Genomic DNA, 16,953 nt, shown 5'->3' with positions numbered 1-16,953 from the left:
TTGTTTACTGCCCTACTTTCTGTGTGTTTTTGCCACCTTTTCACTAATCTTGTGAAACTGGGTTATGGTGAATTACACACTCCACTGGGAGGTAACCCACATTGTTTCGTGTGTGTGTGTAACAGTAGATGGTGAACACGTGTGCTGAGCAGAAACGTGACACCGTGTGATTGTGTGACTCCGTCCTTGACCACCACGGGGCCAGCTGCCAGCCACCACCGAGAGGAGACAAAGAATTTCAGCTGATCTGCTCTAAGAAAGTCTGAGCTCATGCTACGAATCAACATCTAACTCCCAGGTATATTATAAAGTTACAAAACAAATCATTACACTTTAATGTGCCGGCCGCAGTTATTCAGTGACAGTGAAAGTTAAGAGTGACCATCAGAGAGTGAGGGTGAGGGCGAAGGATCGTGCTCCTGACAGAAGAGGAAATCTTATCTCATTAACTACTTAGCCGTTACTTTTCTTTTTTGAGCATGTGACGTAACAGCCTGGAGCCTCCACCTGAAGCAGAGTAAACAAGTTTCTGCATCTTAAAAAAAAAATCAGATTTTGATGTGTGACCATGAAGCCAAACATATATACAGATTAATAATGTCACAGTACATCCTGTTGTTCAGATCTCAGGTGTTTATTCAATAAAACAATTAAAGGTTATTCTCTACAAAATACTACAAAGATAATATAAAGTTAATTTGCAGTTTACAATATAAGTGCAAAATCCATTTTACATAAAGTTTAAAGTTGTAAATATGACTTAAGATTTGCAAGATTGTCTTGTAATAATATGGAGATGAACCCATCTGTAAGAAGAGATGACTGCACCAACAGAAGTCATAAGGACTGAGCTATAAAGCCTAAACATCCCACGTGCAGTCTACCAGTCCTCCCAGTTCATCCACCCTGCAAGTAAAGCAGAGCTGACATCTGAAGATTACGTCTTAAATTCCCTTCCCCGTTGCTCAGACCACTGTCAGCTGTCCACAAGTATCAGTGTGTTTCTCCGCCCGGTCACTCACAGTTGGGGTCTGCGGCCACGCTCACTGGAGGCGAGTATCTGTGTCGGTGGAGTTTGCTCTGGGTTGATGTTTGTCTCTGGGTGGAGCGAGACGGGCGAGAGAAGCAGAAGGTCAAAGTGCTGCTGGAGCTGCAGTCGTAGTTTCCATCCTGTTCAGAGACAGAGAAGAGACGACACAAACACTGAGAATGCTTTACGGCACAATATCAGTTTGTTAAAGCTCAATGGATCAGTGCTTTACATCAGTGGTTTCCAACTGGTGGGTTGCAGTCCAAAAGTGGGTCGCAGGTTTGTTCTGAATGGACCGCAAGTGACTTGCAAATATATCAAGTTTGTAAAAAACGCTTCATTTTTAAGTACTGGCATAGAGCTTATATTTTAAAGTGTCCTTTCCTGCTGTAGAGTGAGTGACTAACAGACAGCTGATTGACAGAGACAGCAAAGTAGCTCAACGACACGGCCAAACACAAGTATGACGCTCAATATAATCAAGTGTGTACTCCGAACTAATGACTTAGGATAAATCTGGATCCTGTGGCTGCACAGAGTGTACTCACTTCAGGATAAAGGGTAACTAGACTGCACTAATTTGCTGTGAGCAACTTGAGATCACTTCGATATGTGGACAGTAGGAGCCAGAAATCGAACCTCCAACCCTTTGATTAATGGACAGCCCGCTCTACCTTCTGAGCTGTCACCATCGATCTTATACACAGTAAACTAAAGCCCTGTTTCCAACGAGCAGTACTGTACAGTTCAGTTCAGTTCGGTGCGCTTTTTTCTATTTCCACTGTGAAAAGTTGTGGATGGTACCAATAGGCCTGTTTCCACCGCAGGAACTTCGGGGTAATTTTATGGGGCCGGGGCTGTGGTGCGTGTCTCCACTGCAGGAACCACCCCCGAAGGACAGAGTTCCGGAACTTTTACAGGGGTTAAACAAGTCCCTGCCTCGGAGTAGGTACTCAGAACGGCCCCGAAAAACTCCTGGCTGGGGCTTGGGGATTACTTGGTGCTGATTGGATATACTCAAGGCGGGATGTGACGTTTTGTAATTAATAACATGGTTATCGTAGATTAGCCGGGCTAACCGTTAGCTGTTAGCGGTGTCTGTAATAACTTAACAAACGGACTGTGAAAAAAAAAATCTTTTCCAGCGGATATCTTAGTTACAACATGATTGAGCTAGCAAAGCAGTTTTGTGTTGCTATGTGTGGTATTTATTCAGTTTTGGGAAATCACGATGTCTAGAAAGCATCAACTGACAGGGACAGCTAACAGCAGCAGAAAAGCTAACATCAGGACGTCATCTGTTAAAAGCCTCCCGTTGTCGGATACAACATGAAACTACTCCAGTTAGCTCAATCATGTTGTAACTAAGACATCCGCTGGAAAAAAAAAAATTTCACAGACCGTGACCGGAGTTATTACAGACACCGCTAACGGCTAACAGCGTCCCTACACCCCTACGTCGCCCCGGTCAAAATGGCCACGCAACGATTACGTCACATACAGAGCCCGGTAACTTTACAGGAACCTTCCTCCTACTCCGCTCTCTCAGTGGAGACACGGCAGTTGAGAGGGCCGAGTGAGAGGACGTTCCTGTAGTAGTTCCTGCCCCCCAAATAGTACCAGGAACTTCTTCAGTGGAAACAGGCCTAATGAATCGTTCCGTACCGTCCCCATTTTTGGTCCCCCCTCTGTTGGGGTACCTAGCACACAGATCTGGTACTAAAAGGTGGAGCTGTGAACACTGCAGTCTGATTGGTCAGTAGAGGACGGTAACTCTGCTCAGGGCTGAGTTGTGGCTGGTTTTGAGGCTCATGTAACCACTGTTCATACTGTGGAGAGTTTTATTACAAGGCAATTGCAGCTTTAGAGCTCATGTTTGGCTTTAACTAATCAGTAATTTGATGGTCAGATCATCTCACCTCTGTGGACTCATTTCTGGAAAAGTATATCATAGAAATGTAAATGTGTAAAAACAGTATTATAAAGAGCTTCATTAAAGTGGTACTGATGGTGTTCCTGTTATTTTGTCCACATCTTTAAATTCATGGTTGATCAGCAGCAGGTGTAATAATCAGGTATCAGACATATTGTTTGTTACGCTCACCTCTGTTGTGAGGGTACTCGGGCTGTGTCGGACACCGTGGTTCAGACTGCTCCCCTTCTCCTCTCTCTGTGCCCGACCGGCCTCCTCTCTCTGCTTCATGAACCTCTGGTTTACGATCCTCGTCACGCTGTCGTTCCTCTGCAGCGGAGCAGCAGGCGGCCTCGTTGGAACGCGTTCCAGGTTCTTTAGACCGCTCTTTGTTTTCTGGCCTGACCCCGGTACAGGTTTCTCTGCCCGGCCACTCACCCTGCGCAGGAACTCTGTGACCATGCCGTAACGGTTGGTGCCCACAGGTTTGCTGGGAGGCTTGGCGCTGCTCAGGGAGCTGTTATTCTGTCCTGCTCCGACTCTTTGACTGGTTTGTCGGGTCCATTGGAGGCCGGTGTGGCTTTGGTGGTTCAGGTTCCACAGCGCTCGATCTCTAGAGGTGGATGACGATGAGGAGGAGGAAGAAGAGGAGGTCAAGTTGGTGGATGAGGGGGGAGAGGATGTACCGGATGCAGAGTGTCTCCGGTACAGTTTAGGTGAGGAGGTGGTGGGTCTGGTCCTCTCGATTCTGCCTGGTACCCCGTCCAGTGAGGCGGAGATGTGGTGGGAGCGGGCGGAGAGCAGGGAGGAGCTCAGGACTCTGGAGGGGCTGCCTCTCACAGGGACTGACCCGTCTGTCTGCTGACCAACACTCACCATAAGTGGCTTCATGAGGGTCTGAGTACCTGAACAGGCCACGTCCACCCACCGCTGCTGTACTCTCCCTCTCCTCTCCTGTGAACTGATGTGAACCGTCTGCCTCCAGCTGGCCGTCATCTCCTTCATGTCGTCGCTGAGGTTGGCAGCTGAGCCCAGGCAGAGCGGTGAGAAGGAGGTCGGTGGTGTGCACCATGGAGAGCCAGAGGTGACAGACTCTCTGTCTGCGACGGGGCTTTGCTTCAGCTGAGCCAGCTGGACTCTGCGAGCTGATGGGGGACTGTAGTAGATGCGGTAGGCAGACTTCTCCGGCGCGGTGTGGCTTCTCTCCATGGACATCTGCTCAAAGTCCAGATCAGGGAAGCTAAGCGGCATGATTAGATGGTCCCACGTCTTAACGGGGTCCTCTCGGTCCAGCTGGGCAGCCTCCTGGTTTAGATAGCACCAGTTCTTCCTCCTACAGCCGTGTGGAGAAAGCTGCTGCCGAAGTCTTTTTACTTTTGAGCTGCACATCCTGTGAAAATAGAAGGTGACACATGAGTTATGATCTCATTGTCTTCAGGATCAAGGTGGACAAGATATGAAGAGGTTGAAAAACACTTACCTGTCAGCTTCATCATGAAGGAGGCGACTGGCGGCACACTGAGTAGAGAGACAAAAACACACTTTAGCTAAACGATGGTTACTGAACTTGGAAATCATTTTACGTCAGTGTTGGCCTGAAGATCCACAGCTTTGCTCCAGACTGAAATATCACAACTACTGGATGGACTGACATGACATTTTTAATAGACATTCATGGTCCCCTGATGATGTATCCTACTGACTTTGGTGATTCTCTGAGTGGCATGGTGGTACAGTGGTTACATTGTCACCTCACAGCAGGAGGGTTCCTGGGGGGTCCCCGCATATTCTCCCCGCGTCATCACTGTCATTGTTAGCATGTTAGCCTGCTGACGCTAACGCAGCCTTACAGGGCTGCTAGCAGGGCTGTAGACTCTCAGGGTGCTTTCAGACCTAGAGTTGTCTTGCCTTGGCCCAAATCAGGGACTAATTTTGTTCCAAAGTTGTATAATTGCCTAGAGTTGTTTCGTGTTCTCACGGCAGCATTTACAAGCAGACCAGATAAAATGTCTTGTGTGAGAAAGCTGCTCCTGATTGGTCAGAATTTCCATGTGGGAAAAATCCAGGAAGTAAACAAAACATTGAAGAAGAGTACACTGGCAAGATAAATGTGACACTTTCTAATGTCACAATGGAGGGACAACTACGCAGGTTGATTTTAGCGCTGCTCATCGTGGACTATATTGCTGTCATTGTTCATTTTAGTCAAACCATACAGTTTGAAAATGAGGCGCGGCTCCAACTAGAAAACAATGTTTTGATACATTGGATGTGCTGAATGTGCATATTAAAGCAGTACAGGAGGAGGTGCACATTAATAATCCTCCAGGACTGTAACATGCTCATGTTTAACCCAAACAATGTGTCATGTGACTGCAGTTGGTTCAGATCCAGGTCGGAACACGTTCTCACCACAAACGAACCGCACCAGAGTTCGTTTGTAACCGGACTGAGACCACCTCTTCAAGAAGGTCTCGGTCCGGTTGTTGTGGTGGGCACCTGAGTGTGATTGCTGTGTTCACACCAGCCCAAACAAACTGCACTTAGGGGGCAAACAAACTTGAGTTCGATTGAATTAAACCAAGCAGTGTGCAGGTGTGAAAGCACCCTTAGTCTTGTTTTATCACAACATATTAAATGTGCCTCAGAGGAAAGGAGGGATTACAGTCTAGCCAGTGGAATAAGGAGGAAAAACAGCCATTAAAGAAATAAATCCGGCGCTTCAAAGCAGATCTTAAGTCATGCTGTGCAAAGGACACACCAAGAGTTCAGTGGCAACAACTCAAATGTTTGATTACATTTCTTATCTTATTTGCATTTGACCAAGCAGGTGGAAACAATAATTAAAGAGTTGTACATTTGAAAAATGTACATTCATGCACCAGGTCTGAGCACAGCACAACACACAGAATCAGTTGAGTGTTTTCATGCAGCAGATTTGAACATGCCTGTCCTGTTTGGCTGCAGCCCCTTACAAGAGATTAGCCTAAATACTCTGGCATCGGTCTTTTCATGATGCCTGGTGTGTCAGGAGGACGTGCGGCCAAGGAGACGGATCATGAGCAGGACTTCCCACTGTATCACACAGCCCCGCGCACAGCAGGAGAGGCACATGCCTGGAGGGAAAACACCGTCCTTACCTCAGCTGCTTTGCCCCGCGTGGCCTTGGCCTCACTGTCAAATTCAATCCACTCATCCCGAAGCTCTGCACCGAGGTCTTGCAACAACGCCCGCAGCACAGACATGGTTTTGTCTTTACCCTAAATCAAAAAATCCAGACTTATTTAGATGTATAAATAAACAAAATGTGTTGATTTAATAATAAAAAACTTTAATTCTACCTCCTTTCCTTCCAGCTTGGGTCCTTTAACCTGACACCACTGATGGAGGATCCACAGAATCTGCAATGACAGTCGCATTTTGGGGTCCCTGCTTGCTTGCCTCATTTGTTTCTCTGTCTCCTTAATGTCTGTCATGCATGGGTCTTCACCACACTCCTGCTTACGTGGTGACTCTTTGAGATTCAGATCTTTACAGTCTCCAGAGAAAGTGCAGGAATACCAAACACGTCCATCCTTGTGAACGGACAGTTTGTCTGAATCTTCTCCTGTTAGAAGCGTCTCCACCCTCCCAATGAAAGCCAACAGCATGGCCTGCAGAAGCTCCAGAGCCTCATTCAAAGGCCCTGGTGGGAATACCTTCTGTGCCTTGCCATTCGAGTCCACCTCTGTTGGAGAGGTGAAACCACATGAGGTAGATGAGCGATGGCCGTTTTTTGGTGGCCTCATCAGGAGCTGGATGGCTGAACTCAACATGCAGGAATGATCTCTGAGAGCTAGAAGAGTTTCATAGTCTTTCACTGTCATTCCTTTGAGACCTTTGTCAGGTTTCTTGTTGTTATCACTCTCATGACTGTCCGAAGGGTCCCACTCACCACCCACAGGACCCTCTCGAGTAATCTGACAGGCAGTAATCGCCACGTCAGTCTGTGATGAAGTCTCAACATCATTTTTACCTTTCTCTGCTTCCTCATCCTGACCCTGCTCGTACGTTGTGCATCCTGTATTCAAACTTCCCTCTCTGTCCTTCTCCACTGTGGAAACTGATGGATTCTCCTCCAACACCTCCCTATTCTCTTCTTCTTCCTCTTCCCCTCCTCCTCCTCTTCCTATTTTCTCTCTCAGGTCACTCATCTCAGCTCGCAGTCCACGGTTCTCCACCTCCAGTTCGACGATGCGGCGACTCAGGAGCGTGGCCTCCTCTTCCACCAGCTTCAGGTGAACTTTGACCTCTGCCTCCCTGGCGTGGGCGGAGTTTTGTTTGCCCTCAGGCGAATGGGTGGCGTCTATGTCCCCGTAGGCTGAGTGGTATTTGGCCAGCTCCTCACGCATGCCCTCGCTCTCTGATACCAACTTGGTGAGCTTCTTGCACATGAGAGCTAATTCTTCTTTGGCAAAGTGGAGTTGGCATCTGAGATCTGCACTGTCATCCTTTGGGGCAAAAAAAGAAAGATGAATATATATCATGACAACAATATAATTACATATATACTGTAAGATACATTTTGAAGTCACATTTGAAATCAGACTTGAATTATGACGAACCTCAATCTGCTGAGAGAGCCTCTTCTCTGCTCTGCTGGCAGATGATCGGGTGCTTTTCCTCTTCAGAGTGCTCTGAGGGAGAAAACATAACAAAGAGGTGAATAAAAGGCGCAATACATAAAAAAACAAATCCAACTGAGCACCTCGTCATTGATGAACCATGTGAATTACTTTGGATATGTCAATTTCTTGAAGTAAAGTGACATACAGACTTGGCTGCACCTTTTAAACGTCTTCATCTGCCTCTCAAAATTGTGACATATTGTGTAGAGACCTCACTGAAGTCCAAAGCTCAGTGAGAGTATCCAGTTCAGCAGTTCAACATTGCATGCGGAGAGTTTAATGAGAAGGTGGAATCTGCTCTCAGATCTGTCTGTTCAGTGTGAAGCTTCAGCCAGTAGACGTAAGCTTGGCTCTGTTTCCCGCCAGCACCTCTAAAGCTCACTAATTAAGACATTAAATCTTGTTTGTGGAGTCGTTCTGATACCAGTACCAGCAGTGGAAATGCCTCTGATACTGCTTAAAATGCTGGACCAGATATTGTGAGTACTTAGGTCAATGTACCGATCCAATACCACAATAAACGTAAACTGTATAAAATGGCAGTTTTCACAGAAATCAGTTCTTTTCAAAAACTCTAAAACAATAGTTTTCGAGCAGTGAAGAAGAACTGAATTCCAGTAAATAGTGTAACATGGGTTGTAAGCAAATGTCAACAATTTGGCAATAGTTTACAGGTTTGACCTGAGCAATGCCGTACAGTGAAATCACTCATTTCACATCCATACAGGGTTAGTAGTATACAGCTGTTCTTTTATTCTTAATGCAGTGGTATCAGATCAGTACTCTGTATCAGCCAATACACAAGTTCAGACAACAGAATTAGTGTCAGGTAAAAATGGTATCAGAACATCTCTACCTGTTTGCTTAAAACATCAATTTGTGATTTGAGACTATTTCTTGGCTGGGCGCAGTGACTGTCTGGAGTCTTGTTGACCACAAATTAGATTTTTTTTTTTAAATATTATTTAAACAAGATATATTGTTATTGGTGAGCTTTAGGGGTGCTGGTCGGCAGATTTATGTTATCATTTGGCAGAGCCAGACTAGTGGTTTTTCCCGTGTCCAGTTTTTATGCTATGCTAAGCTAAGCTAAGCTAACCAGCTGCTGGCTTTGGCTTCATACTCAATGAACAGGCATGAAAGGTATGGTATCAATCTTCTCATCTAACTCTCTCCAAGGAAGCAAATTAGTGAATTTCCCAAACTGTTCCCAAATTGTTTCCGCAAAGGGAGACAGGGGTGGATAGGGTGAAACTTTAAACTAAAGAGATATCACCATGGGTGCGCCCATTAGCTAACCTGGTAGAGCAGGCACGTCATGTACAAAGGCTTTGTCTTTGCTGCAGCAGCTGCAAGCTTCCCCATTTCACACCAACTACGAAACTTTCCCAGTTGATTAATTACATTAAGAATTATTTTTTGTATTTCAAGTTTTCTGGAATTTGATATTTAAATATACAAATGATACATTATCCAATTAAATTTGCAGTGATGTACATACATTTCCAGAGCAGAAATCAAAACATTGGATAAATCCAGGTTCAAAGTTGTTGTTTCATTTTGTTTTCATATTAAATTCAAAGGTTTTTTGCAGAGGGAGTTTTGGATTTCTCTTTTTATCAATAAAATACTATCAAATGCCATTAAAAATCAGTTTTCACCTTATTTTTAGGTGTTCTATAAATCAGGCTATGAATGATATATGAACAAACCCCTCTAAAAACCTTCAGAATATAGACAGGAATAAAATTGGACAGTTTGGTGAATGTAAGTGCAGCGGAGGTGGAGATTTCTGGCTCAGAGTGTGAGAAAAAAGTAATTTTGAGAAAAAAAGGCCTTTAACTTTTAGACAAAAAAAGACATTACAGTTGAAGGGGGTAAACATTTTATGCAGCATCTCCATTAAACTTCCCTAGTTGAGTTTTCTAAAATGGTATATAAGAATATGCAAAAGAGGCATTATATAACAACACAATTTTTGCATAAATTTCCAAAACAGAAATCTGAATTAAAATATATTATTATTATTATTATTTTACACTATTTTCTTATATATTATTATATTATATTTTTTTTTTATAAATTATATAATATTATATATACTAAAATACTTTTGACATTTTCTACTAGTCTGAAAGAAATGTTTAGAAATAGTAGTTTTCACCTGCTTTCTCCCCCTTAAAGTAAAATAATTTGAACTTTTCATCATGGCCTTGTGCTGCTTTGATAGATGCCTAAAATGCACAAATAACTGTCCACAGTGAAATCTGATCCAAACATTTCTTTGCCTCTGACTTCTCCCCTTCTCTACATGACTGAGTTAATTTGTAAGTCTGAGCATTGCAGGAATGTTCGCTTCTGTCTGGCGTCATTGTCTTTCTGCGAGACACTAGACAGGATGTCACAGTGTTAATAACAGTCATTCTTCTACTGGCCACAAGTGTCAAACACAAGGAGTGGGTGTCAGTGTTTTCAATTCAAGGTCAGTGGGTCAGCAGGCTGCACAGATACTGTTACTGTCACTTGAAATGATGAATAGACACTTTTCTTGAACTGGAAAATTTCCATACTTCATGTTGCATTTCAGAATAAAACTTTTAGTCTTCACTTATGGTTTCGTCATTGTTTGGGCATCTGCAGCCACGCCGTGACCTGACAGTATTAAATTACCACTCAGCATCCCACTAACAGGGTCACAGACAGTCCAGCTGCAGTGTGAGTCTCTCAAATGTTTCATCCTCCTTCACTTCCCTCTAGACTGTGTTTTGTGCCCTTAGATTAGGTAATCTAAGTGGATTTTCCTGCCGGGATCAAAGAGACTAGCAGCTGCCTCCGATGAGTGGGCCAGACTGAGCTCATGCCAAAGCACCGAATCCTGGATTAAACCAAACACGTGTCACTGAAGTGCACGGCCGTTATCGCAGGAGCCATCGAGGCAGGAGCCGCCTCAAGAATAAAAGGTGGACTGGAAATTCAATCACTGCCGGGGTGTGGTGGCTACCATATGATAAAAGCATGTGCAAGGATGGTTGTAGGTCAGTGTGTCGGCACACAAACACCAATTTGAATGCCATAATACACGCTGATCCAGATTTAGCCCAGCTTAATAGGAGCAGAAAGAGAGAAAGCAAGTCTATTTTTGTAATCTCTCTCTCCCTTCTCTCTGTGAGGAGATCAGCTGTGCCTGGAGTTCAGGCTTCAGCATACCAGGCGGCTTCACCCCGCCCAGGCTCCACGCAGCTGCTGGCCCTCCACTCATATCATTGATCTACACCCGGGTCATGTGTCACCTGACATCAGGGTGACTGAGGGATGAGGGGGACAGCTGCCTGGGATGGGTGCAGCTGTGTGGCAGCAGAAATGGAGGAGGATTCTTGACTCGAGGGATGGAGGCTCGTGAAGGGTGTCGGTGGCAGGAGGTTGTGTTTCTGTCAAGATTCAGGCTGACTGTCTCGATCCAGTGTTCACATTTATTTATGATCCCCTCCAAAATGTTTAAGACTTAAAAACACTCTCCGTCCTCCATCGTTCTGCACAGTTAAGCTCACACATCACAGTGAAGTAACAATGAGCAAAACTAATTTTTAAATAGTGTTGTACCTCTTTGACTTTCTCCACCTCAGTCTGTAACACCTGCTTGGCCACCTCCAGTTCCTGAGTCTTCTCACGCAGCGCCTCGTTTTCCCACTCCAACTGGGACTTCTTCTTCTGCACCACCTCCAGCTCATTGTACAGCCGGAGGGACACACTCTTTGCAACCTGTAAACAAAGCCAAAAGCAGGTTAGTGTGGCTCCAATCATGGACGGAACATGAGAGAATGGGCCCCTGGGAACAGACATGCAAAAGGGCCCCCACCCGCCCTACATAGGAGCAAGACCCAGAGATTGAAAGAGACTCAAAAGTCTTTTTCAACAGACTGAGAAACAAATGAATTCCTCAACCTGTCCAGTCGAGCCTGTAGGACTCTAAATCTTCTGTGATAGCAAAAGCTGATATTCTTCAAATAAAATGTGAGAGGGGTCGGATGTAATATTACCAGCCAGAGTCAACGCTCTTTTAGGATACGTAATTTTGGTGGTGATCGGTTGAAGCGAAGTGGATAAAATAATAAAATGGCGGGAAATCCGAGCTGCTTGGCGGAGGTCTGTGCTCTCCGAGTGCTCTAGTTTTGGTAATAGCTTCACATTTTTTGGTAATAGCTTCACATTTTTTGGTGATAGTTTTGCATTTTTTGGTGATTGTTTTGCATCTTGTTATGGTACTTTACTTTTTTTTGGCGATTGTTTTGCGTTTCCTTGTAGTAGTTTTGTGTCTCTTTGTGGTAGTTTTGTATCTTCGGGTGGTAGTTTTGCATTTTTTGGTGACAGCTTTGCATCTCATTGTGGTAGTGTGCATCGCTTGGTAAAAGTTTTGCGTTTTTTAGTGACATTTTTGCATCTCTTTGTGGTTGTTTGCATTTTTTGGTGATAGTTTTGCATCTCTTTGTGGTAGTTGTGCATCACTTGGTAAAAGTTTTGCATTTTTTGGTGATAGCTTTGCATCTCTTGGTGATAATTTTGCATGTTTCTTATGGTAGTTTTATGCCTCTGCATGGTAGTGCTGCGTCTTTGAATGACAGTTTTGCGCCACTTTGCGGTAGTTTCTGCATTTTTTGGTGACTAGTTTGCATCTCTTTATGGTAGTTTTGCTTCTTTTGCTGATGGTAATGTGTTTCCTTTTGGTCGTTTTTCATGTCCCTGTGGTAGTTTTGCACCTTTTTGTGGTAGTTTGCATCTCTTGGTGGTAGTTTTGCCGGGGTGTTTTTTGGTAATAGCTTCACATTTTTTGGTGATAGTTTTGAGTTTCTTTGTAGTAGTTTTAGGTCTTCAGGTGATAGTTTTGTGCCTGTTGGTGATAGTTTTGCATCTCATTGTGGTAGTTTGCATTGCTTGGTAAAAGTTTTGCGTCTCTTTATAGTCATTTTGTGTCTCTTTGTTGTAGTAGTTTTGCATATATATGGTAGTAGTTTTGTGCCTCTGTGTGATAGTTTTGCTTCTTTGAATGATAGTTTTGTGCCTGTTGGTGATAGTTTTGCATCTCATTGTGGTAGTTTGCATCGCTTGGGAAAAGTTTTGCATCTCTTTATAGTCATTTTGTGTCTCTTTGTAGTAGTTTTGCATATATATGGTAGTAGTTTTGTGCCTCTGTGTGATAGTTTTGCGTCTTTGAATGATAGTTTTGCATCTCTTTGCAATAGTTTATGCATTTTTTGATGACTGTTTTGTGTCTATTTATAGTAGTTTTGCTTCTTTTCTTGATGGTTATGCGTTTCTTTTTGGTAGTTTTTCGGTTCTCTGTGGTAGTTGTATGTTTTTCGGTGATAGTTTTGTGTCTCTGTGTGGTAGTTTTGCGTCTTCTGATGGTTTCTTTGTGGTAGTTTTTCAAATCAAATCAAACTTTATTTATATAGTGCTTTTCATACATTAAAAATGCAACACAAAGTGCTTCACAAAAACAAAACAAAACAATGAAAAGCCCTCCCCTCCCACCCCTCACGTATAACACACACACACACACACACACACACACACACACACACACACGGGGGGGAGGGGGGGGGTTCACACTTCATTTTGTGCCTCTCTGTAGTCGTCACTCCTCACAGAGGCTCTGGAATTCAGGCAAAGTGCTGTGAAGCAAATCTTTTGGTCCTGATTTCACCTCCTTCCCAGAGTTGTAAAAGTTGAAATGTTTGTGACAGGAATTCACCATATGAGTGTGTGAGTGTGTGAGAGGGTGAGGCTGTTGGGAATCCTACACCACCACCACCATCATGCACACTCTGGCTCACAGAAACAGAGTCTGGTTTCCACCACAGAGGCTCATTTAACAACAGAGTGTTTGACCTGCTGTGATTCTGATAAAGATTACTGTGCTTTTATGTTTCTTACTCGTGGAGAACGACTCACCACATAATTACACCGTGGTATGACAAAAATATAAACAGGATGCATGATGAAGACATTTCCAGCTAATGAAAGTTTTGTGGTACCAACGAACATCAGGAAGTATTTTACAGCACAGCAAACAGTCGTGACTCAGGCTGCCGTCAACAGATTACAGTCCAACTGGAGCAGCAGTGATTCAGTCACAAGTCAGTTTGGGGGAATTTACTGTTTGTTGGTGGTGAGTGAATTTTAACAAGACCACACAATGACAAAGGAGGAGGAGGAGGAGTAACCGTAATGACCTCTGACCTTTATATCATGCTCTAAGCTCCGAACCAACTCCCCGTCCACCTGTCCCGTCTGAGCCACCCGGATGCTGCGGCGCTCGGCCTTGCGGAGGCGGTACTGCAGGATGCGACAGGTCTTGTTGGCCTGCTCCAGCTGCAGCCGCAGCTCCTGCAGCTGATACACCTCCTCCTCCTGGAACATGTCACGCATCTCCAGCATCTCACAGCGTAGCTCCTCCACCTCATCCTGGGACAGACAACACAGAAATACAACTATCAGGGAATCTGCTTTTGATCATATACTCAAGTGTAAAGAATTCACGTTATAAACGTCCCTTTGCTGTGAATCATCCCCATTTTCTCTCCCACTTTCCTGTCCCTCTCCAGCTGAGCAACAGCACAGACAAAAGCCCCAAAAAATAGTCTTTAAAAAATACAACATCCATTTACAATTACAGTGGATATGATAACAACCTTCAATTATTTTAAGGCACTGAAAACAGCTTAAGTTTTAGATTTGAAATATTGGGTTTTCCAATATTCCATCCATTAACAAAAACTTAAAGGGGCACTCCAAACACACCACAAACAAGACAGAATAAACATGCTACACATGGTTCTTGACAGTTTATGGATGCTTGGTGATCTACAGAGCTTCACAGATTTGGCTCCATATCTTATCAAATCGTTTCTCTTTGCTGCCGTCTTCCAACATTGTTACTCATGACGTGTGACTTTACATTCAGCCTGTGGAAACATTTGTCTAAATGTTTTCTGTGGCTCTGGTTGGCCTGCTGGTTTCATTGGCCAGATGCTGCCTTTAAATGTAATTCATGAGCTCATTGTTACGACATGGGAAGCCGTGTATACGACATGCTTGGCATTCAAGTGGTTACATCGTGAGAGCACCGCTGCCAGGAAACAGCAACATGAACACTACAGTCAGCGTCTGCAGCCACAGAAGCTAACAGCTTAGCAAGCTAGCGAGCAGATCACGTAATGCACGAAATGCAAAGGCAGTGTCAGAGGAAAAAAGGATGAGGTTGTTGGGAAAATCAACATATTCCTCAGAAATATTGTAAAATTAAACCACTAAGATTATAATAAATTATCAACAAATGATTGGTAACCTCCGCCATTTCTGAAAATATCAGTAAACACATCACAACTTGTGAACTCTGTCCTTTCAAAACATTTCCACCTACAAGGTCACATGGAATCTTCTAATGAACATGGCAAATATGGCCGCATTAAAAGGCAGCATTTACCCTGATGATGTCACAGTGATGTCATCAGGGTAATCTCACTTTGGGCTTGAGATTTAAAGATTTTAACAAAAAACGTCTGTGTTACAAACTGGAGGTGTGACTTTGAAAGAAGTGGAAATTAAGGAGGCAAAGGGACCAAATGAAAGATGCTGTTATGTTGCATTATGGGAAATGTAGTATCTGGTGTTATTGGACTAAAAGTGTAGAATTCTCAGCTTCTACCACTTTGGTTTTGAACTTTCTTTAAGTCTCTCTCTTGAAAGTCTTCCAACTTTATGAAATTTCAATACATTGCTTGAGTGCCCCTTTAAATGCATTAAACAAATAAATTCAACCTTCCTACTGGAACTTTTGACTGGTTTAGTTTCCACTTTTGTTAAACTTAAACTTATTTTTTTACTGTAATAACATTGATACAAGGCATTAGTGATATGGTGAATACCAAGACTTTGGCTTACACATTTATGGAAGACACAACAGCCCCTAACTCACAGTGCATACACAAAATTATTGCTTAAATAAATGCCACCAGAGATAAATGTCAAAGTCACTGCTTTGAATTCTCGAGTAACTTCCTACTTTTGAATTGCACCAGTAAAATATCAGTGTTGATGTTTGTTTGTCTTGTTGTTTTTTATGTTTGCTTTGCAGTTTATTTTTTCCAGCACAACATGGAAAATGCTTCTGATGGTGCCACAGATCATTTGTGTCTCTTGCATGAGATTTTCCGACCACTTGTCCTGAAGTCTTTAATGAAGACTGACAAGAACATTGAGAGGAAATCGGCTCTGGTGTTCAGAGTCTGAGGATCTATTATAGAGCTCACAAAGAAGCAACATACAAACGTGGAAATTTAGATGCGAACCTCCTGGATGTCATGCAAATACAAACCGAATTAAACAAATCAGATTAAAGCCAAATTAAATTAAACTTACTTTCAGATACTCGTTCTCTGATCTCAGATCCTCCACCTCCCTGACCAGATCATCGGTTGTCTCCCCCATCATGAGATCCATAAACGCCTCTGAGGAGTTAAACAAACTGAGCCCGGCTCCAGCAGCATCAGGCTGCAGAGCGCAGGTATCCCTCGGCACCTTTACGCACGGTTTGCCGTCGCCTTTGCCCTCACTGTCCGAGCTCAAATAAGCTCCTGGCTCTATCCAGCTTAAATCACTGTCGCTGCTCGGAGAGTCCTGCTTACTGTTGCCCTCCGAGGGGCAGTCGGAGATTTCTGAGCTGCTGTCTGAGGAGGAGAGTTTCCCAGACGGGCAGCCGGAGTCTTTGCTCAGGTCCTCTGAAGCGTTGCTGGCATCGGATAACTTCCTCTGCGCACCGGGGCACTCCACCGTGACACTCAGTGACACTTTGCCCGATCGTTTCCCCTGCTGTCCCGCCGGTTTCACCTCCTTCCCAGAGTCACAGGGACCTGACAGAGAGCCACATTGAGCATCTTTAGGAGCCGGGTCCTTCTTCTTCTTCTGGGCAGAAACCTGCTGTTTCTGGCTCCGGAGCGCAGACTTTGCGCTCTTGTCTCCGTCTCTGTTCATCGCGACTCTTTTTCTTTAGGTTTTCTTCTTCTTTAATGTGGGGAAAATAGGAGATTTTTCTCAGTTCTAGATGATCATGATGTTTCCACAAATATGCTGAGAAGTCTTAAGCCCTCACAGCTCAGTGAAGAGGACCGACTGGTTGCTCTCCATCCTGGAAACTGAAACTTTGCCAAAATGCGCGCAGAGAAAGAGGGCAAAAAGTGACCGGCAGTGTCACACTAACACAGCCTATTGATGACTTCCGGTCTTCATTTCCAAAATAAAACCGACTCATTAACCCTTAACGAAGATATAATGCATTTTATTTTTCC

General features: G+C 44.0%; 1 protein-coding gene across 1 annotated transcript; it reads right to left on the bottom strand.

Moving 5' to 3' along the window:
* Nucleotides 1-314: 314 nt before the first annotated feature.
* Nucleotides 315-16,781, bottom strand: LOC117257943 (uncharacterized). The gene is made up of 9 exons (XM_033628363.2): nt 16,028-16,781; nt 13,847-14,071; nt 11,210-11,368; nt 7,547-7,618; nt 6,284-7,432; nt 6,083-6,202; nt 4,423-4,460; nt 3,135-4,332; nt 315-1,170 (listed from the first exon to the last, which is right to left on the bottom strand). The coding sequence occupies exons 1-9, from the start codon at nt 16,637-16,639 to the stop codon at nt 1,015-1,017; spliced, it is 3,729 nt and encodes a 1,242-aa protein (XP_033484254.2). The 5' UTR covers nt 16,640-16,781; the 3' UTR covers nt 315-1,014.
* Between the last annotated feature and the right edge of the window lie 172 nt (nt 16,782-16,953).

This window comes from Epinephelus lanceolatus, chromosome 8 (genome assembly GCF_041903045.1).
Source record: "Epinephelus lanceolatus isolate andai-2023 chromosome 8, ASM4190304v1, whole genome shotgun sequence".
Taxonomy (NCBI): Eukaryota; Metazoa; Chordata; class Actinopteri; order Perciformes; family Serranidae; genus Epinephelus; species Epinephelus lanceolatus.
The sequence above is the reverse complement of the archived record's forward strand: the minus strand, read 5'-3'. Positions and strand labels throughout refer to the sequence as shown.